This window comes from Echeneis naucrates, chromosome 21, assembly GCF_900963305.1.
Source record: "Echeneis naucrates chromosome 21, fEcheNa1.1, whole genome shotgun sequence".
Lineage (NCBI taxonomy): Eukaryota > Metazoa > Chordata > Actinopteri > Carangiformes > Echeneidae > Echeneis > Echeneis naucrates.
The window spans coordinates 4,015,679-4,036,440 of NC_042531.1; the positions used below are offsets into that span (position 1 = coordinate 4,015,679).

Here is a 20,762-nt window from a genome sequence, read left to right on the forward strand (position 1 = left end):
CCATGGTTCATCGCTCTGTGACTGTTTACCTTACTGCCCATAGTGGTTGAGAAAAGGGCTGTGAGGATGTCAGGACGGAGTAGCTCATTGCAGCCACTCTTTAGTAGATCCTTTGCTCTGGATTTATATTTTACCTGTTCACACACACACATAGCATGCCATAGTTGAGGACAGATGAAAACACCAGTAACACTTTGGAGGACTGGAGAAACACTCCGGAGGTCCAAGTGTGACGAAGGAGCTGTTTGTCCTCATCTGTGCCCTCAGAGTGACAGAAATAATACCTTTCTCTAGTTTGACTTTCTCATAATTTCGCTTACCTTGCTCATAATTTAATACACTTAATTAAATCATTATCAAATTAAGAGCTATCAGGCTGTCTCTCCGATGGCACAGATAGAGGTAAGTCCTGCTCACTCAAGATAACGTTCCAGCTGCTATTTGAGTGGCTCTGTTTACAAAAACCTGCAAGAAAGAAATAGAACGAGTAGACAACGATACAGACGTAGAGAAATAGGTCTTGTTGGAGGAGTCATGCGAAGATGACCACCAGCAGGTCTGGTGACACCTCATGCACCAGTGTCAGAGGTCTGGAGGACCGGACTGGAGGTAGCAGTAGAGGAGGCAGGCCGGTCGTATGAGACGACCAGGGCGTTTACCTGGCTCATCTTCCTGTTCTCCCTGGCCAGTTGGTATCTAGGATCATCTGTAGTTATGGTGAACTTATCCTTGGTCTTCTCATAGTGAGCTCTGTAGGCCCTCTGCTCAGAATGTCAGAGGGTAGTTAAGGGCAAATATCCAAAACACTGCTGTGTGATCAGGCTTCTCCAGGGACAAAGGGAGGTTAAAACAAGTCGAATAGACAAGCAATGGACACAGTTTAAACACCTGATATCAGACTTATAAATGACAAGAGCAGCTGATTAATGTTATAGGCAATTTTCATAATGAATGAATTCACGCTATTTTACCTCCAAGCTGAGAGTCCAGTAGAAAATCCACAGACACAAAAAAAATGTGATCAATAATGAGGTCAAAACAAACTAATTATAACATTTTTGCAACAGAAACTAGACTTTTTTTACTCACTCTGCTGGGTTAAAGAATGAAAGGACTCACGTCATTAATGAGACCAGAAGCGTTCTTCACGGCTGTGAAGAACGGAGAGTCGCAGGTATACTTGAAGTTGCCTCTGTTCTTCTCATAAGAGCTTTTGTAAAGTCTCTGTTACCAAAAAATAGTAGTTGTTAGAAACAGAGAGAGAACTAAACATTGTACTGTATGTAGTATTGAATTTACAAGGATTTTCAAAGCAGTTTATTACAAATGTCAAATTATAAAGTACATCGATCTCTCACCTCGCTGTAGAGCTCCTTGTTCCTCTCAGCCCGCAGCAGCTCAGGTGTGTCCCATACAAAGCAGCCAATACCCTTCAGCCAATCCAGGTCCTCCTTGTACTTGACCTAAAAAAAGACAGCAAATTGGATTTCATATATATGTAAATGATAAATAATTTAAATAAATTAGTACGGCTTGCTGGTCAACAGTACTCACGTTGCTGATGTTGTCATTTACGATTCTGCTGAAGAAGAGCTCAGGACGGTCGGGGATGGACTTCCATGTACCCAGAGTGCTAATGTACTTCTCCCTGTATTTAACCTGTGGAAGAGTGATGGAGATAAAAACAGAAAGACAGATGAAAAAGCAAAAATGATACTTATCGTGTGAACAATGCAAAGAAGATCACTGAAAATAATCAACCAGCTAATTTCTTATTGCTGACCTCACTGATATCGTCGGTGACTCTGCGGTGGTACATGATGTTCAGGGCATCCTTGACGGTGTGGTAGTGGCCCTTGGAAAGCTCAAAAGTCTCTTTGTAGCGCAGCTGAAGACAAGCAGAAGGCAGTGTGTCAAATGATGCACTGATGCAAATATTATTGTTTGCAGTAAAGGTTGCTGAATGAGCACACTCACATCGCTGGACTGGATGTAGGATTTCTTGGCCCGGATCAGGAGAGGTGTGTCAGCAATGGCAGTGTACCTGTGCTTCATCTTCTCATACTGTTCTTTGTACTTGTTCTAAGGTAAGAAAACATTTGTATTGCACTTTGATTGATGATTCAACTTACTGTGCAAGGAAACATTGTTAACATAGTCAGGGCGAAGGGTAATGAAGGTACTACAGCCCACTGCAAAGCGCCAGTGAGGCCAAAGAAAAATAATCATCAGGGATTTGAGGAAAGGGAAGACTCACCTCACTGAAGACAACTTTCATCTTTCTTGCATGGCCCATGTGTGGAGTTTCAGGCTCTTGAGTAAAATGAGCTCTCTGCTTAGCAGCCAGATCTGTGTACTGGTACTGCAGAGTAACAGACAAACGTAATCAGCAGATTATTGCAAAGAAAGAACATAAATCTATGTAAAACAATGTTTTCATCAGGGGATTCTGTATCTGAACTTGCATGGTTAGTCAGCTGCTGGGCCCATTTGACTCTCTTGATGTCCAGAGAGTCAGCAGGGACGGAGATCTTCGCCATTTCCTCCTTGCTCTGAGCTTTGTAGATGATCTGGAAAAAGAAAAAAAAGGGAAGAACAACAAAAATCAGGTTGGTTATTTCGTAAGGGAAAACAAAACAAACAAAAAAGCATTCAAATGATGCGATAAAATATGTTTGGGGTAGCCACTCACGTTGCTCATGTGGGTCTTGAGCTCGCTTACGCGCTTGTACTCTGGAGTGTCCAGGACCACAGAGAAGTTGGCGAGGTTCTTATGTGCGTCCACTGGATAGTTGACCTAAAAAGGTGAAAGAAGACAACCCACACAAATGATTATGACGCCACTGACTTGAATACATCCTACGAATGAGGGAATATAATGCGATATAAAATGAAACACGTACCTTGAAGTTGGTGATGTTGCGGATACGGACCATCTCTGGAGTGTCATACAGGAAACAGCCAACACCTCTCAGCCACATCAGATCCTCTTTGTATTTCAGCTGAAGACACAAAATGGATTTTTAACAAAGTGTCCAAATGGATTTAGTGAAAGTGCATGTTAAAGAAAAGCTTCTATTTTAGCCTTACCTCGCTGCAGATATCATTGACGTGGTAGCAGTGCATCAGCTCGGGTGTAATGGGCATAGAGATCAGCTGCCCTCTGCTGTTGTAGTATTTCTCTTTGTACCACAGCTATGATAGGAAGGGAACAAGAATGTGGCATGAATATATGTGCATATTATTCAATTCCATGAAGATACGAAGATTAAAAACAGCATGAGCACGAATGATATTAATAATAGGAGAATGGTTCCGTACGTCGCTCAGGTGCTCCTGGTTCTTCTTCACTTGTTTGATATCAGGGGTGTCGTAGGTTGTGTGGATCTTGTCCTTTTGCTTGTGGTACAACTCACGATAAAGACGCTGCAGAAGGAAAGAAGGCGACATATGAGCTTGTGTCATCCAGGAAAAAAAAAATTCATAAAGGAGTAATGTAAAGCAGTGCATTATCTTACCTCATTGATGATCTTGTTGGCTTTTCTTGTGTTGACGAAGTCGACACCCTCTGGGTGAAGAGTGTAACCCTTAGCCTTCGTCATCTCATAGGCCTCCTTGTACTTCACCTACACAAATGAATTTTAATTATTCAGCAGGATAAAACTACTGCATTATCAGCCAGTTTAATTGCTGCCGACAGAACTAAATTACTGTTTGATAGAAGATAAGAAAACACTTACATTGCTGGAGATAACGCTGTTTGCCTTAACCTGCTTGATGAGCGGGGTGTCGTGGGGCAGGGAGTAACCAGTTGGCATGAAGTTCTTATTGGCCTCTTTGTACCAGTTCTGAAAGAGGCCAACACATCTGAGTCAGACAGGATGAATAGATACAGTATACAGAGACACACACACTGAAAAACCCCTGAGATAGTAATTCCTAAACAAGTAAACTGAATAAGAAGATTAACTTACATCGCTTTGGATGTAGTTGGCCAGACGTGCCCTTTCAGTTTCAACGGTAGTAGCAGGAGCAGTGTTTGTGCCCTTGATGTTGACGTTGTAATCATAGCGGTAGTGCAGCTGGAAAAGGCGAATAGAAGAGATACAAATGAAGCCAAAACTTTTTTTGTTTATAAAAAAAAAATTAATAAAATCATACAGATACAAAAAAAACCCAAAAAACTGCACAGTCTCTTACATCGCTCAGATTCTGAGCATTCTGCTTGGCTGTCTCATACACTGGAGTCTCCGTCACCACTGAATAGTCCTTGAGGGCCTCGATGCCTTTGGCTTTGTACTTGTTCTGGAGGAAACATACAAGAATGTTGCAGCCAAAATTGCTTCTCAGCACAAAATCCGGTAATATGAAAATTTTATATAGAGCATTTATCAGACAGGAAGTTAGGGATGAAGGAATACTGTTTCACAACGGGGAGAGAAATATGAAAAAGTTCTTTTGAAAATAAAGAATGAATCTGACTTACATCACTCTGAAGGTCACCAGCATGCTTGACACGAAGAATCTCTGGTGTGTCCCAGGCATAGCAGCCAATACCCTTCAGCCAGTTGAGATCATCCTTGTAGAAGATCTGAGGAGAGGATACAATGAAAGCTGTAAGTTCGGTGAGTTTGAGAATATAGTTTACAGTTGGCTCGACCCAAACCTGTTTTCAATATTGTGTTGAGATTCAAAAAGTACTGGCACTTTATAAGCTATAACAATTAAAAGATTATAAATGTTTATAAAAGTTTATTCTGTATGTAGCCACAGCAGCTACATAGTTTGTAGCGATTGTGGCCCAGAATAATAAGTTGAGGTCAGATACTCACGTCACTGAGCTGCTCGTTGACTTTGCGTGCCTGGACATACACCTGCATGTCAGGCAGACAGATCCACTGGTGCAGGTACTTGCGGTAGTTGATTCCGCTGACAGTGGTCTGGGTGTTGCGGGCAGACAGAATCTCCAACATGTCTGGGGGGATATGGTTCTTGGCCTTGGTCTTCTCATAGTTCTCTTTGTACAGACGCTATAAAGATGGACAGGAAAATGGTTATTGCATTGTTTATCTGTGAAATAACTGCAAATAAAGATCTGTACGATAAGACAAACTGAACTCACATCGAGGACCAGCTTTCCAGCTTTGATGCAGCGAGCAGTTGAAGGATCATCTTCAAGTGATTTGGGCAAACTGTAGAGGGATTTGAACTTCTCATAATCCTCCTTGTACTTCACCTAAAGGGGCAACATCAGTCACAACGTCTCTTAACGGTCGATATTCAAACTTGTGTCAAGAAAATTCCAGCATTGTAAAACACAGACTGAAAGTGTGTGAACTCAAAGTCGAACTCACGTTGCTGAGAATGATCTTCTGTTGTTTGGCATGTTGCAGGGCGTGAGCGTCATGTGGAATCTGGTAGCCCTTGGCTTTGATTTTGTCCCAGGTAGCAGTGTAGTTTTTCTGTCGAGAATCCAGAACATCGACATCATATAAACAGAAAAAGGGCAATTTACGAAACTGACATCTGAGGAAGAGATTTGTCTTTCTTTACTTACGTTGCTGAAGAAATATTTGAAGTTGAGGCATCTGGCATAGTCATAGGTATCCAGAACAGTGGTATACAGGTGCTTCTCCTTTTGATAAGCCTCCCTGTAGTTGAGCTGTTGATGACAATTGTTTAACATACTTAATTGGAGGCAAATTCAAATAAAACACAGGAGTTATAATGCATTTAAGTTCAGTTCACTCACATCACTGGCCCAGGTGTGACCCAGAACAGCAGTCACATACACTGGGGTGTCCGTCACAATGGAGTAATTGTTGAACTCTTTCTTGGCCTCGTCTCTGTATTTAAGCTGTAAGAGAAGATATTACATGGGTGAATGTTTCACATACTCAAGAATGGCTTTTCAATGATGAAATCAACACCTTGGTTCAACAAATCATAAATTCCTAAGAATGTTTCTGTGTGATCTGATGTGATTTCTTGTGATCCTCCATGCTGTTACTCACGTCACTCTGCAGCTCGTAGGACTTTTTGGCACGCAGAATCTCAGGTGTGTCCCAGACATAGCAACCAATACCCTTCATCCAGTTCAGGTCGTCCTTGTAGTACACCTAAAATAGCACAAATGAAGTATTACCTTAAGTGCACTGTCTGTATGTCTATCAAAAGTTGTTCGAGCACAAGCAGCAGATGCAGAGATGTACAGAAGGACCTACATCACTGAGAATCTCGTTGGTCTTGCGAGCACGAATGGCATCCTCCTGGTCGGGGTGGCAAGTCCACTGGTGCAGGTACGTACGATAGATGACATCGCTCAGCATATCCTGGCAGCGCTTAGCAACCTGGTTAGCGATGATGTCAGGTGGGATGTGGGTCTTGGACTTGGTATGATGGTAGTCCTTTTGGTAGAGCCTCTGTAAAAGATATGAGCAGTTATTGAAATTGCTATTGAAATTATGAAATAAATCAATGTACATGCATTCAAAGTAATCATATGAATGCGCTTTGTAAACTCTTATCCCTATAAATTACTGCGGTACCTTGATGTACTGGAATAAATAGACAGATTATTATTAATATCTTACCAGTCCCTTGTTCTTCTCCTGGTCTCCACAACGCATCACCTCAGGGAAGTCCACCAGGGTTCCAGCCATATAGTGACCCTTGCCCTTCTCATGGGCATCCTTGTACTTGACCTAAGTGGATCCAAAATAATCAAAGTCTGATTTAAATATAAGAAGAAAACATGATTCCTATGTTTTCGCCTCATCAGCACTGACTGCCATTAAGACATTATAGGCACTCACATCACTAGCAATCTCCCTGCCTTTCTTTCCGCTGACAAGTGGGATGTATTCATGGTCCAGCTGGTAGCCTGTGGCCTTAGATTCATCCCAGTGCTGTTTGTAGAGTTTCTGAAATGACACAAAGTAAGCACAGGGTTAAAATATGTGACTGACAAATGACTACAAATGATGTCATTGTTGAGTATGCAATTATTCAAAATTACCTCGCTGGTGATCTTGGAGACCTCCCTGCTGTGGGCCAGTTGAGGAGTGTCATCTGAACCAATGTAATGACCCTTTTCTGCGTTGAATGTCTCTTTGTACTTCAGCTACAGTAAGAAGAAAAGCAGTCATTTGTATTAAATAATTGTTTATTTGTGTGAATTTTTAATTTTCTTTATTTAAATCTTCTTCTTCTTCTTTTTTGACATACATCACTGAGGTTAGCAGCATTGGTCTTCGCCAAGAGAATCTCAGGGCAGTCCACAACGAGAGTGTATTTTCCAAAGTTGTCTATGGCATTCTTTTTGTAAAGCCTCTGCAAATATAACGAAAACATAGAGATGAGACACAGAAAGTGGACACCAAAATTAATCAAACAACAACACACACACAAAAAAGCCAAATCAAAAGGCAGAATATAGACATACGTCATTGAGAATCTCCTGGGCCTTCCTGACTTTGACATGGTCAACAGAGTCAGCTGCCACCCATCCGCAGCCACGAATCCATTCAAGATCAGCCCTATAAATAAACTGAAGACAAAAACAAAGACATTTTTAGTAGGCTAAGAGACAATTTCCTTTCAATTTCTTGTACAAACATGTCCTAGCTTGGCGTGGCTCTTGATAGCACTCACATCGCTTTGGAGATCATACGCTTTGCGGGCCTGGATAACATCATTCTGGTCTGGCAGACACGTCCACTGGTGCAGGCGAGTTCTGTAATTGTCATCATTGACTTGGATCTGGCATTTCTTGGCCAGTTCAAACTGAAGCATGTCCACTGGCAGCTTGAACTTGGTCTTGGACTTGTTGAAGTCCTTCTTGTACAGGGCGTCACTGGCGATCCTGGCTGAGTTCAGAGCCAGCATCATCAGAGGGTCGTCTTCCACACAGCGAGCACCGATGTGGTGGCCGACCTGCTTACGGTATCCCTCAAGATAGTTGTGCTGCAGGACACACACAAATCAACTCCATCATATTATGTGCAGTACTATAGTACTGGTAAATGATGTTGTTATGACACAAACAAATAAGTGTGACTTTGTCCATCTACTCACTTTACTCTGAACTTTAGTTGTCGTGATGCACTGCTTGATTGGCACAGCATCCCCGGGCATGTAGTACCCTGTGGCTTTCACTGAGTCCCATGCTTTGGTATACAGATGCTGCAAGAGATGAAAATACATTAAGTTTATCATAATGGATCAATTACTAAGATGATAATAAGAGGGCAATTACAATAAATATATGAAATGATATATGAAATGAGGAGGACATCTTACTGGGTGAACGTTCTTAGCCACCTCTCTGGCTGTAGCAAGAACTGGAGTGTCCACAAGGGAGTATTTGGTCTTGTCCTGGTGCCAGGCTTCACGGTACTTGGCCTGAAGAGAGTGAGAAACCAACATTTAGTCTTAAAAAAAAAACAACAAACACACACACACACATCTGCAGACATCAACAATGTCAACAAAAACAAAACGTAAAAATCTGAAGGATCTGAATCTGATCTGAAAAAACAGGTCGAATCATCCTCACCTCATTGAGGACATCGGCAGCATTCTTGGCATTGACCAAGTCGACTCTGTCAGTTGGAACTGTGTAATTCTGTTCATCCAACTTGACACGGTAGCCTCTCTGTATGAAAGCAGGAAAGTAATTCAGAAAAATTCCAGATGACACTATATGTGTACCGATATCACTTAAAACATTTTATAAACTTATTTGAATGTGATTTTTCAGCACCAGCAAAGTCAAAGTGAAGTTAAATAATAGGCAGACTTACCTCAGCCAGGATCTTCTGAGCATGCTTCACCTTCATCACATCCACACACTCATGTGGCATCCAACCACATCCACGTAGCCACTCCAAGTCAGATTTGTATACGGCCTGAGGAAACATAGCAGAGTTTGTGATTGTCAGGTAATTCACACGTGCAGAAATAACTATTTCAAAGACTGTGAAGTCTTTGAGTGCTATCACAAACTTACATCACTCTGGAGATCATAGGCCTTCCTGGCCTGGACAACATCGTTGGAGTCTGGCAGACAAGTCCACTGATGCAAATAAGTTCTGTAGTTGAAGTCATTGACTTGGATCTGGCATTTCTTGGCCTGCTCAAGTGGCAGCATGTCCACTGGCAGGTGGAACTTGGTCTTGGACTTGTTGAAGTCCTTCTTGTACAGAGCATCACTGGCAATCCTGGCTGAGTTAATAGCCAGCATGATCAGAGGGTCCTCTTCCACACAGCGAGCACCGATGTGGTGGCCGACCTGCCTGCGGTATCCTGTCTTGTACTTGTACTAAAAGGGAGGAATTAAAGGGTTTAGCAAAATTCTGATAATTTATTCATCTTGCTGTGACCACATCCACATTTTTTCCTTACATCACTGATGATGTCTCTGGAAGCTTTAGCCTTCAGCACAGAGATAGCATCTTCTTTGATATGGTATCCTCTGGCCTTCTGGTCATCCCAGTCCTTTGTGTACCGTTTCTGCAAAGAAAAAGAATCATCAAAAAAACTATAAAACAAACTGCCTGCACATCAAAATCGTGTAGAAACAGAATAGTAAAAAAGTTAAGTAATCTGTGTAAAACTTGGGTTAGAAATTTACATTGCTGATGTTGATGGCATTGGCCTTGGACAGCTCCATGGTTGGGGTGTCATGTGGCAGGTGAATGGTGAGCTTCTCTTTATCCCAGACTTCCCTATATTTCCTCTGTAAGGGAAGGGAAAAAAAAAAACAAAACACATTCAGTCACACAATATCTGTACAAAATATTTAGTTTAATACTTTAAATTCACCAGAGAAATGGGTTATTACTCACGTCACTGAGGATGTCAGCGTTTTGCTTGGACAAGACAATAGCTGGAAGGTCCACAACGCTGGTGAACTTGACAGTGCTTGGAGGCTGGCGGTAGAGCCTTTCATTCAGAATAGCCTGGGCATTTCTAGCTTTGATGACATCCACAGAGTCCTGAGGTGACCAGCCACATCCCCTCAGCCATTCCAGATCAGCTTTGTATACAGCCTGAAAAACAAATACGACCATTTGTTAGTGTCCTGATGTGTTGTGCAATATATGATTTCAATGAACTCTTTTGGAAGCAGACCTCATTCTTGACTTTGTAAATGAAAGTATTTTGAATAACTATAAAACTAACAGATATACAGACCTCAAGAAGCCAAGCAATCTGGTAATTTCATAGCAAACCAAAAACGTAGTAATTTTTATAATGAATGCAATACTTACAAAATTTCACTAGCCCCTAAATTTAAAAAGTACTCACGTCACTCTGTAAGTCGTAGACCTTTCTAGCCTGGACCACATCATTGGAGTCAGGCAGGCACGTCCACTGGTGCAGGTGAGTCCTGTAGTTAAAGTCATTGACTTGGATCTGGCATTTCTTGGCAAGTTCAATTGTCAGCATGTCGACTGGTAAGTGGAACTTGGTCTTGGACTTGTTGAAGTCCTTCTTATAAATGTTGTCACTGGAGATCATGGCTGCATGAGCGGCCAACATAATCAGTGGATCATCCTTAACACTGAGGGCACCAATATGATGGCCGCACTGCTTGCGGAAACCAGCCTTGTATTTGTACTGAAAATGTGAGATAAATATATTTAGATAATTTTCTGAAGACAAACAAATGCTGCAAAATGCAAAAAAAAGTCTAAAAGAACGATATTGTAAACTATCGAGCAGGAAAATTGTGCGGACTTACATCACTGATGATGTCCCTGGAGTGTTTGGCTGACAGAACAGAAATGGCATCTTTGGGAAGGAAGTAGCCTTTGTTGATGGCTTCCACATAGCCTTCACGATAATATTTCTGGGGAGGCAACAATGATCCTGTCAAATTGTGTGGTGCACACAAAAATTACAGTGGATGAAATGATTCTTGACATGCTGGAGAGTATGTGGAGAGGCGCTGCATTACCAGACTGGTGTTGAGTTTATTCTGTTTGGCCAGCATGACCTCTGGGGTGTCAGGCATGACGTGAATGGTGGTTTTATCATTCTCCCAGGCAGCAATATATGATCTCTGTAAGGAGCACATTAATCGGCTAGAGTGAGATTTACTTTTTTGTCAAACAAAGAGAAGACACATTGGTTGAAAAAAAAAAAAAAAAAAAAAAAAAAGCATTACCATGCTATCAAATAAGATGCACTATCCATACCTTGTTCATAGTCTCTGCATTGGCTTGAGCAAGGACATATGGTATATCGGATGTGCTGGCAGTGAACTTGAAGTTGCTGGGATGCTGACGGTATTTCCTTTCGCTCAGGATCTCTGCTGCTTTCTTGGCCTTCTCCACGTCAACAGATCCTATTGGCACCCAACCTGTGCCCTTGATCCATTCCATGTCAGCCTTATACACAGCCTACAAGAGAGGACAAGAGGGGGGGGTGATGCTTAGTTTAAAAAAAAATATAGATATACATATGAATATATAAATGCAACTTTCATTATGGAAAAAATTCTCATTACGCACATCACTCTGCAGGTCGTAAGCCTTCCTGGCCTGCACCACATCGTTGGAGTCGGGTAGGCAGGTCCAGTTGTGCAGATGAGTTCTGTAGTTGAAGTCATTGACCTGTATCTGGCATTTCTTGGCCAGCTCAAGATTCAGCATGTCCACTGGAAGGTGGAACTTGGTCTTGGACTTGTTGAAGTCCTTCTTGTACAGAACATCACTGGCGATCTTGCCTGAGTTCAGAGCCAACATAATCAGAGGGTCCTCTTCCACACAGCGAGCACCGATGTGGTGGCCGACCTGCTTACGATATCCTGTCTTGTACTTATACTGCAAAGAGAGAGGGAGTTAAGTGATGGTTAAGAGAAAAAATACCATCAATCATTGAAATACACAAGGGAATAATTCAACTGTATGTCACATACATCACTGATGATTTCTCTTGAATGTTTGGCAGCAATAACAGAGACAGCGTCAGCCCTCATGTCATAGCCCTTCCTGAACATGTCTTCAACACCTTGTCTGTAGAGTTTCTGAAAAGGGAGGAAAAGTGATTAATTCTAAAATATAGATTACGATGCTAATGGCATTGATATTCCCCAACAGGTCAAAACAGACCGAACATACCTGGCTGATGTTGTATGCATTAGCTCTAGAAAGCAAAATCTCTGGTGTGTCGGGTGTTACATGAGTCTTAATCTTCTCAGCCTCCCAAGCAGCAATGTAGTCTCTCTGTGGTGAGAGACAGAGAAAAACAAAACCAAAAAAAAAAAAAACAGATTGAAATCAACAGGACAATTTATACAGAAGGAAGGATATGATTGTACTTTATCTTTTTACCTTGTTCATGATAGTAGCATTAGTTTTGGCTAAGACCATGGGCATGGAGGACATGTCAGTGGTGTATTTCAGTTTGTCCGGTGATTGCCTGTAGAGACGATCACTGAGAATCTTTGCAGCATGCTGGGCCTTCAAAACATCCAGGGAACCAATAGGGATCCATCCGACACCAACAATCTCATCCAAGTCAGCTTTGTATACAGCCTGAAGGGGAAAGCAAACATCAAAACGCATCAGTGCACGAAAATGGCATAATATGATCAGATCGTTCAGTGTGTTACAGAAGTGCTTACATCACTCTGAAGATCGTAGGCTTTCCTGGCCTGGACAACATCATTGGAGTCTGGCAGACAAGTCCACTGGTGCAAACGGGTGATGTAGTTGGCGTGGTTGACCTGAATCTGGCATTTCTTTGCCAGCTCAAGATTCAGCATGTCCACTGGGAGGTGGAACTTGGTCTTGGATTTGTTGAAGTCCTTCTTGTACAGAGCATCACTGGCGATCTTGGCTGAGTTAATAGCCAACATGAGCAGAGGGTCGTCCTGGACACAGCGAGCACCGATGTGGTGGCCGACCTGCCTGCGGTATCCTGTCTTGTACTTGTACTGGTCAGATCACAAGAAAGAGATTTATGTTACATTCAGGAGGACATTTCTTGTGTCTTATTCCGGAGTGTTAATCACGTAAAGAGATATTGTGTATGATACGGTATCAGTCACTCACATCACTGATGATGTCTCTTGAGGCCTTTGCAGATTTGACAGCGATTGCATCCGGTGGGAGGAAATAGCCCTTTCTGATTGCTTCCTCAAAACCTTGTCTGTAAAGTTTCTATAAAGAAAGGCATATATGAATATATTTTTTTATGAAAAATTAGATTTTTATATTGCTGCAGTATCACAGAAGTGGGGCTTCGGTCACAGAGCCACAGAAGATACTATAAGAATCTTAAATGTCTGCTAATTAAAATTAGAATAAGGAGTAATCTAAATGAGACAAAAAACTGGCAATTTAAAATTAAAACAAGAGGATTAAATAGTTAAAAGATTGTCAAACCTACAACACAGAGCCGCTCTTGATTTAAGTATAGCCCAGATCATGAGACCAAAGCTCTACGAACTATCCTATGCTGCAAACTCTGCGGGTTTAGTCTAAACTATGAAAAAGCTTTTTTTGTGCATCAAATATATAGAGTATATATAAATATATATATATATCAGCACACACACTCAAGATTTGATACAATCACTACCTGCGAACAATTCAAAATGTAGATTTTTTTCACCCGAGTGTGTGAAAGCTTTCACTGAGTATTGTCTTATTTACAATTTTTATTTTGTGTGTAAGGAAATGAAGAAAGCCTAATGTAAATAAATAAATGATAAAACACTTAAAATTTGCCTTCTTGTGAGGTGCAACAAGAGTTATACTACCTTGCTCATGTTGATAGCATTCTGCTGAGAAAGGAGAATCTCAGGAGTGTCTGGGTTGATATGTAGCTTGGTCTTTTCATTTTCCCATGCTTCTGTGTAGAGGCGCTGGAAAAAAAGCCCCACAAATAATCCCAGAGTTAGATACACTATTAACCAAAGGCATCTACACTGAAAATAAAGATTATGACAAAATTTTACCTTGTTCATGGTTGTGGCATTATTCTTTGCCAGAACAATTTCCATGGAATCAGTAGGGCAGGTGAAGGGAACAGTACTGGGGTGTTGGCGGTAATTCCGCTCGCTCAAGATTTCTGCCGCTTTCTTGGCTTTCTCCACATCAAGTGAACCGATGGGGACCCAGCCCAGGCCCTGGAGCCACTTCAGGTCAGCTTTGTAGACAGCCTGTGAAGGGGAGCAGCACAGAAATTAACTTGTGACACCCTCAAACACAAGATCTTCAGAAACAAAGTTGCCTGAAAGTTACACTCACATCACTCTGCAGGTCGTAAGCATGTCTGGCCTGCACCACATCGTTGGAGTCGGGTAGGCAGGTCCAGTTGTGCAGATGAGTTCTGTAGTTGAAGTCATTGACCTGAATCTGGCATTTCTTGGCCAGCTCGAGATTCAGCATGTCCACTGGAAGGTGGAACTTGGTCTTGGACTTGTTGAAGTCCTTCTTGTACAGAACATCACTGGCGATCTTGCCTGAGTTCAGAGCCAGCACGAGCAGAGGGTCCTCTTCCACACAGCGAGCACCGATGTGGTGGCCGACCTGCTTACGGTATCCTGTCTTGTACTTATACTGGAAGAAAAACATTACTATGTAATTATTCCCAAACAGTTACAATGTGTGTAAAATAATAAAAGCTCCTTTGGAGCGTGACCCTTGTCCAATAAAGAAAAATGGGGAATTTAATGCTACATCTAAACTGTCCCTTTTAACTCATCAGTTCCCTAACAACACAGACACTTACATCACTGGCGATGTCCCTGGAGGCTTTGGCTGCGATGATGGAAATGGCATCATTGCGCAAATCATAGCCCTTCTTCTTGGCGATTTCATTTGCATGCTTGTAATTTTTCTGTAAAAAAAAAACAAAACAACAACACAGTGACGTTAAACATGTGAATCTACCATTGATAGCAAATCCTTACATGGCAGTTGCTGTACTACCAATTGTTGGACTGTTCACATACCAGACTGTAGTTGTAACTGTTTGCCTTGGCCAGAAGAACATCCATGGCATCAGGCATGACGTGAATCTTCGTCTTCTCATTCTCCCAGGCTTCTATGTATGCTTTCTGCGGTCACAGATAACAACAACATGAGGATGAACTGACAATACCATTTTTTATGCTTTTAGAATTTCCTTATAATATTCATATTTATGTAACATAGTAGCCCGATATTATGCTAAATAACTATTTAAGCAGGATTTCATACCTTGTTCATGACTTGAGCGTTGGCCTTAGCCAACACCATGGGCATGTCTTCAGTAGAGCCTACAAATTTGAAGTTGCTGGGGTGCTGACGATACTTCTTCTCGCTCAGGACCTCACCAGCTTTCTTCACCTTCTCAACATCCAGTGAGCCTATTGGCACCCATCCAATGCCCTGCATCATCCTCAGATCGTCCTTGTAAATAGCCTGGATAAAGCAAAACAAGAAGATTGATTACAGTGAAAGGTTCCCAAAATTAAAAACATTTCCAATCATAAAGTTCGCACATGGATAGATACTCACATCACTCTGCAGGTTATAAGCATGTCTGGCCTGGACAACATCATTGGAGTCTGGCAGACAAGTCCAGTTGTGCAAACGGGTGATGTAGTTGGCGTGGTTGACCTGAATCTGGTTCTTCTTGGCCAGCTCAAAGGCCATCATGTCCACCGGCAGGTTGAACTTGGTCTTGGATTTGTTGAAGTCCTTCTTGTACAGAGCATCACTGGCGATCTTGGCTGAGTTCAGAGCCAACATGAGCAGAGGGTCGTCCTGGATGCTGAGGGCACCGATGTGGTGGCCGACCTGCTTACGGTATCCTGTCTTGTACTTGTACTGGAAGAAAAATTAAATGCTTCCATGTTTAGATGTACAGTAATGATGTATTTCAACATTAATATGAGTGAAACTCAACAACTTACATCACTGGCAATGTCCCTGGAGGCTTTGGCTGCGATGATGGAAATGGCATCATTGCGTAAATCATAGCCCTTCTTCTTGGCATCTTCATTTGCCTGCTTGTACCTTTTCTGTAAACAAACACAAACATACCACAGGTAATAAATATGTTAATTTTGAGAGGAAATGTTGCGCTCAGAATTAATCAATAAAGGTTATTTATATTTAGAAATATATTTAAAAATGTTTTTTTCACATGTGAAGAATTTAGGAATGTGTTATTTTTAATAGTGGACCATAATTCATTTCAAATAACATCACTATTATCTGAAAAATATTTCCAATATAGTGTTAGGTTTAAATAACTATCAGGAAGAATATCCAACGCTGAAAACACCAAATTTTACTCAATCATATCTGTAAGCCATAAGTGCAATTAATGGATATTTAAGTGTTAGTGTACAGCAAAAACGTTGTATTGTTCACATACCAGACTGTAGTTGTAACTGTTTGCCTTGGCCAGAAGACAATCCATAGCATCAGGCATGACGTGAATCTTCGTCTTCTCATTCTCCCAGGCTTCTATGTATGCTTTCTGCGGTCACAGATTACAACATGGGACTTTACCGGCAAAATCGTTGCTAGATGTACACATTTTTATGATTCAATTTCTTATCACAATCATGTTTCTTTAACATAGTAGCCCGATATTATGCTAAATAACTATTTAAGCAGGATTTCGTACCTTGTTCATGACTTGAGCGTTGGCCTTAGCCAACACCATGGGCATGTCTTCAGTAGAGCCTACAAATTTGAAGTTGCTGGGGTGCTGACGATACTTCTTCTCGCTCAGGACCTCACCAGCTTTCTTCACCTTCTCAACATCCAGTGAGCCTATTGGCACCCATCCAATGCCCTGCATCATCCTCAGATCGTCCTTGTAAATAGCCTAGATAAAGCAAAACAAGCAGGTTGATTACAGTGAAAGGTTCCCAAAATTAAAAACATTTACAATCATAAAGTTCGCACATGGATAGATACTCACATCACTCTGCAGGTTATAAGCATGTCTGGCCTGGACAACATCATTGGAGTCTGGCAGACAAGTCCAGTTGTGCAGACGGGTGATGTAGTTGGCGTGGTTGACCTGAATCTGGTTCTTCTTGGCCAGCTCAAAGGCCATCATGTCCACCGGCAGGTTGAACTTGGTCTTGGATTTGTTGAAGTCCTTCTTGTACAGAGCATCACTGGCGATCTTGGCTGAGTTCAGAGCCAACATGAGCAGAGGGTCGTCCTGGATGCTGAGGGCACCGATGTGGTGGCCGACCTGCTTACGGTATCCTGTCTTGTACTTGTACTGGAAGAAAAATTAAATGCTTCCATGTTTAGATGTACAGTAATGATGTATTTTAACTTTAATATGAGTGAAACTCAACAACTTACATCACTGGCAATGTCCCTGGAGGCTTTGGCTGCGATGATGGAAATGGCATCATTGCGTAAATCATAGCCCTTCTTCTTGGCATCTTCATTTGCCTGCTTGTATCTTTTCTGTAAACAAACACAAACATCACAAAGGTAATAATTATGTTAATTTTGTTAATTTTGAGAGGAAATGTTGCGATCAGAATTAATCAATAACTTATAACTGAATAACTTTTATTCAGAAATATATTTTTTATGTTTTTTTAGACATAGGCAGAATTTAGTCAGATGTATTGCATAATAGTGGAACATAATTCATTTTACATAAGATCAATATGTTATGTGTAAAAGAAATTCCTATATTTTGTTAAGTGCATGTCAACATCAGATAAAATATCCGACTGTGAAAACACCAAATTTTACTCAATCATATCTGTGAGCCATAAGTGACGCTAACTAATATATAAGTGTTCGTGTAACGTAAAACTGTTGGACTGTTCACATACCAGACTGTAGTTGCAACTGTTTGCCTTGGCCAGAAGACAATCCATGGCATCAGGCATGACGTGAATCTTCGTCTTCTCATTCTCCCAGGCTTCTATGTATGCTTTCTGCGGTCACAGATAACAACAACATGAGGATGAACTGACAATACAATTTTTTATGCTTTTAGAATTTCCTTATAATATTCATATTTATGTAACATAGTAGCCCGATATTATGCTAAATAACTATTTAAGCAGGATTTCATACCTTGTTCATGACTTGAGCGTTGGCCTTAGCCAACACCATGGGCATGTCTTCAGTAGAGCCTACAAATTTGAAGTTGCTGGGGTGCTGACGATACTTCTTCTCGCTCAGGACCTCACCAGCTTTCTTCACCTTCTCAACATCCAGTGAGCCTATTGGCACCCATCCAATGCCCTGCATCATCCTCAGATCGTCCTTGTAAATAGCCTGGATAAAGCAAAACAAGAAGATTGATTACAGTGAAAGGTTCCCAAAATTAAAAACATTTACAATCATAAAGTTCGCACATGGATAGATACTCACATCACTCTGCAGGTTATAAGCATGTCTGGCCTGGACAACATCATTGGAGTCTGGCAGACAAGTCCAGTTGTGCAGACGGGTGATGTAGTTGGCATGGTTGACCTGAATCTGGTTCTTCTTGGCCAGCTCAAAGGCCATCATGTCCACCGGCAGGTTGAACTTGGTCTTGGATTTGTTGAAGTCCTTCTTGTACAGAGCATCACTGGCGATCTTGGCTGAGTTCAGAGCCAACATGAGCAGAGGGTCGTCCTGGATGCTGAGGGCACCGATGTGGTGGCCGACCTGCTTACGGTATCCTGTCTTGTACTTGTACTAAAAAAGCAAGTGAGAGATTTGATAACCAAACTGGTGAGTTGGGAAACATAAGAAATAAAACAGAATGTAGGTTGCACGGTGTCGAAATACACTTACATCACTAGCAATAGCAGTGGAGGCTTTGGCAGCCTGGACTGAAATCGCATCAGCACGGAGATTATGGCCCTTCTTCTTTGACAGCTCATTGTCCAATTTATACAGTTTCTGAAGAGAGAAAAAGAGAATCACTTTCGAATTCATATATTGCTGTATACCTTTTGTGTTTGTTAGACTGTATGTAGGTGTTGGGGTTATGATTGGATAATGTGCCAAAGTTTTAGGTGCTTAACATTTTAAACATTGTATTTATTACAAGGATTTCTGCAGCTTATGTTGTAGACAGTGCTGTTTTTATTCAAGCTTTTTGTAAATATTTACAATAGATGTATGTCTAAAAAATATGCAGACAAGCGTATATAAAAATGAAGTTATTACACTGTACCTCGCTGTAGTTTCTCTTGTTTGCTTTGGCCAGAACAACATCCATGGCATCAGGCATGACGTGGATTGTAGTCTTGTCTTTCTCCCAGTTTTTAATGTAAGATTGCTACAAACCAGAATATGCTTGGTTAATTGACAAAAAAACAAAGCAGAAAATGCACTTGTGTTAACTTGATGATCTGCCCTATCCAGTACCTTATCCATGATGTGGTTGTTGGCGGTGGCCAGAACCAGATCCATGGAATGCATATCCTTGGTGAATTTGAAGTTGCTGGGATGTTGACGGTATTGTGTCTCACTGAAGACCCGGCCAGCTGTTTTTGCTTTCTCCACATCCAGCGAGCCAATGGGAACCCATCCTATTCCTCTGATGTAGTTTTGATACTCACTCTTGTACTGGTTCTGATGGGGGAATGTCAACAGAAACAGTAGTTCTTCACAATGCAGCACAAGTGCATACAACAATGGCAACATGAATGTAAAACCCAGGAGACTTTCTACATACGTCACTGGCAATGAACTGCATGTTGCGAGCCAGTTCCAGGTTCATGGCATCAGGCAGCACTGTGTAGTGGCCGATATTATGCTTGTATCCAGCCATAGTCTGGACTTTAGAGGCCTGTTTGGCATGAACCACACTCATCATGTCCACTGGGGTGTGATACTTCAGCTTGGCCTTGTGGTAGTCCTTCTTGTAGTTCTTGTCACTCTGCATTTTGGCCACCTCCATGTAGTGAACCAGCAGAGGATCATCCTGGAGGCTGCGGAAGCCAACATGGTGGCCTCTGGCCTTCTCGTAAGCCAACTTATACTTGTACTATGACAGCAAATACAAACTTTGTCACTCACAGAAACTGTACTGTTTAGTGAATATACTGTGATTATTGATGTAAGACAGGAACTTACATTACTGGCAATGGTGGTACCAGACTTGGCAGCCACAATGGGGATGGCGTCGGCTTTGAGGTTATAGCCCTTATTGGCCATCTCCACAAGACCAGATTTGTAAAGTTTCTATAAAAGAAATAAAAGTAACACATGAGTGAAATAAAACTGTTTATATATCGCAAAATGATCATCAATAACCCCATAAGATCTGCAATGCCTAAAAGTTAATTTATCAGTTTCACTGATCATACTTACATTGCTCATATTGAGAGCATTAGCCTTAGCCAGGAGAATCTCAGGAGCATCTGGCATGACGTGGACGGACAGTTTGTCCTTTTCCCAAGCAGCGGTGTATGCTTTCTGAAAATGAAGATACCAGAAAAACAAATGAATAACATTGTTATGAACTAGATATTTTTTCTAGCCCTGTATTTCAAAGAATAGTTAAACAGAAAATAGAAAACACCTTGTTCATGATCTGGTTGTTGGCAGTAGCCAGAGTCAAGTCCATGGAGTCCATCAGCTTGCTGTACTTGAAGTTGGATGGATGTGTGCGGTATTTGTGGTCACTCTGAATCTGACCACCAACTTTAGCAGTCTCAACTGCAAGTGAGCCAATAGGGACCCATCCAATACCTCTGATACAGGTATTCCACTCAGACTTGTAATCGCACTGAAAAGACAGAAAGTTTCAATTCACATGTCAGT

The 20,762-nt window shown here is 41.5% G+C and overlaps 1 protein-coding gene across 9 annotated transcripts in view; it reads right to left on the reverse strand.

Moving 5' to 3' along the window:
• neb (nebulin) overlaps positions 1-20,762 on the reverse strand; it is a 55,781-nt gene that overhangs the window by 18,913 nt on the left and 16,106 nt on the right. For all 9 annotated transcript variants that reach the window (XM_029530820.1, XM_029530817.1, XM_029530818.1 and 6 more), the window contains exons 39-108: positions 20,521-20,727; positions 20,310-20,414; positions 20,073-20,180; positions 19,672-19,983; positions 19,362-19,568; positions 19,168-19,272; positions 18,783-18,890; positions 18,372-18,683; positions 18,072-18,275; positions 17,825-17,929; positions 17,337-17,444; positions 16,939-17,250; positions 16,639-16,842; positions 16,384-16,488; positions 15,917-16,024; positions 15,519-15,830; positions 15,219-15,422; positions 14,972-15,076; positions 14,749-14,856; positions 14,265-14,576; positions 13,973-14,176; positions 13,775-13,879; positions 13,065-13,172; positions 12,635-12,946; positions 12,342-12,545; positions 12,129-12,233; positions 11,927-12,034; positions 11,520-11,831; positions 11,205-11,408; positions 10,964-11,068; positions 10,748-10,855; positions 10,312-10,623; positions 9,849-10,052; positions 9,635-9,739; positions 9,406-9,513; positions 9,011-9,322; positions 8,805-8,909; positions 8,558-8,656; positions 8,302-8,403; positions 8,077-8,184; positions 7,654-7,965; positions 7,445-7,549; positions 7,228-7,332; positions 7,019-7,123; positions 6,816-6,923; positions 6,594-6,704; positions 6,225-6,422; positions 6,015-6,119; positions 5,753-5,857; positions 5,558-5,662; positions 5,355-5,462; positions 5,123-5,236; positions 4,833-5,030; positions 4,487-4,591; positions 4,201-4,305; positions 3,975-4,082; positions 3,741-3,848; positions 3,519-3,626; positions 3,322-3,426; positions 3,091-3,195; positions 2,904-3,002; positions 2,693-2,797; positions 2,466-2,570; positions 2,258-2,362; positions 1,978-2,082; positions 1,784-1,888; positions 1,555-1,659; positions 1,359-1,463; positions 1,120-1,224; positions 30-134 (exon numbers count right to left, since the gene is read on the reverse strand). In XM_029530820.1, the coding sequence (XP_029386680.1) occupies positions 30-134; positions 1,120-1,224; positions 1,359-1,463; positions 1,555-1,659; positions 1,784-1,888; positions 1,978-2,082; positions 2,258-2,362; positions 2,466-2,570; positions 2,693-2,797; positions 2,904-3,002; positions 3,091-3,195; positions 3,322-3,426; positions 3,519-3,626; positions 3,741-3,848; positions 3,975-4,082; positions 4,201-4,305; positions 4,487-4,591; positions 4,833-5,030; positions 5,123-5,236; positions 5,355-5,462; positions 5,558-5,662; positions 5,753-5,857; positions 6,015-6,119; positions 6,225-6,422; positions 6,594-6,704; positions 6,816-6,923; positions 7,019-7,123; positions 7,228-7,332; positions 7,445-7,549; positions 7,654-7,965; positions 8,077-8,184; positions 8,302-8,403; positions 8,558-8,656; positions 8,805-8,909; positions 9,011-9,322; positions 9,406-9,513; positions 9,635-9,739; positions 9,849-10,052; positions 10,312-10,623; positions 10,748-10,855; positions 10,964-11,068; positions 11,205-11,408; positions 11,520-11,831; positions 11,927-12,034; positions 12,129-12,233; positions 12,342-12,545; positions 12,635-12,946; positions 13,065-13,172; positions 13,775-13,879; positions 13,973-14,176; positions 14,265-14,576; positions 14,749-14,856; positions 14,972-15,076; positions 15,219-15,422; positions 15,519-15,830; positions 15,917-16,024; positions 16,384-16,488; positions 16,639-16,842; positions 16,939-17,250; positions 17,337-17,444; positions 17,825-17,929; positions 18,072-18,275; positions 18,372-18,683; positions 18,783-18,890; positions 19,168-19,272; positions 19,362-19,568; positions 19,672-19,983; positions 20,073-20,180; positions 20,310-20,414; positions 20,521-20,727 (10,548 nt within the window). The remainder of the gene's footprint in view (positions 1-29; positions 135-1,119; positions 1,225-1,358; positions 1,464-1,554; positions 1,660-1,783; positions 1,889-1,977; positions 2,083-2,257; positions 2,363-2,465; positions 2,571-2,692; positions 2,798-2,903; positions 3,003-3,090; positions 3,196-3,321; positions 3,427-3,518; positions 3,627-3,740; positions 3,849-3,974; positions 4,083-4,200; positions 4,306-4,486; positions 4,592-4,832; positions 5,031-5,122; positions 5,237-5,354; positions 5,463-5,557; positions 5,663-5,752; positions 5,858-6,014; positions 6,120-6,224; positions 6,423-6,593; positions 6,705-6,815; positions 6,924-7,018; positions 7,124-7,227; positions 7,333-7,444; positions 7,550-7,653; positions 7,966-8,076; positions 8,185-8,301; positions 8,404-8,557; positions 8,657-8,804; positions 8,910-9,010; positions 9,323-9,405; positions 9,514-9,634; positions 9,740-9,848; positions 10,053-10,311; positions 10,624-10,747; positions 10,856-10,963; positions 11,069-11,204; positions 11,409-11,519; positions 11,832-11,926; positions 12,035-12,128; positions 12,234-12,341; positions 12,546-12,634; positions 12,947-13,064; positions 13,173-13,774; positions 13,880-13,972; positions 14,177-14,264; positions 14,577-14,748; positions 14,857-14,971; positions 15,077-15,218; positions 15,423-15,518; positions 15,831-15,916; positions 16,025-16,383; positions 16,489-16,638; positions 16,843-16,938; positions 17,251-17,336; positions 17,445-17,824; positions 17,930-18,071; positions 18,276-18,371; positions 18,684-18,782; positions 18,891-19,167; positions 19,273-19,361; positions 19,569-19,671; positions 19,984-20,072; positions 20,181-20,309; positions 20,415-20,520; positions 20,728-20,762) is intronic.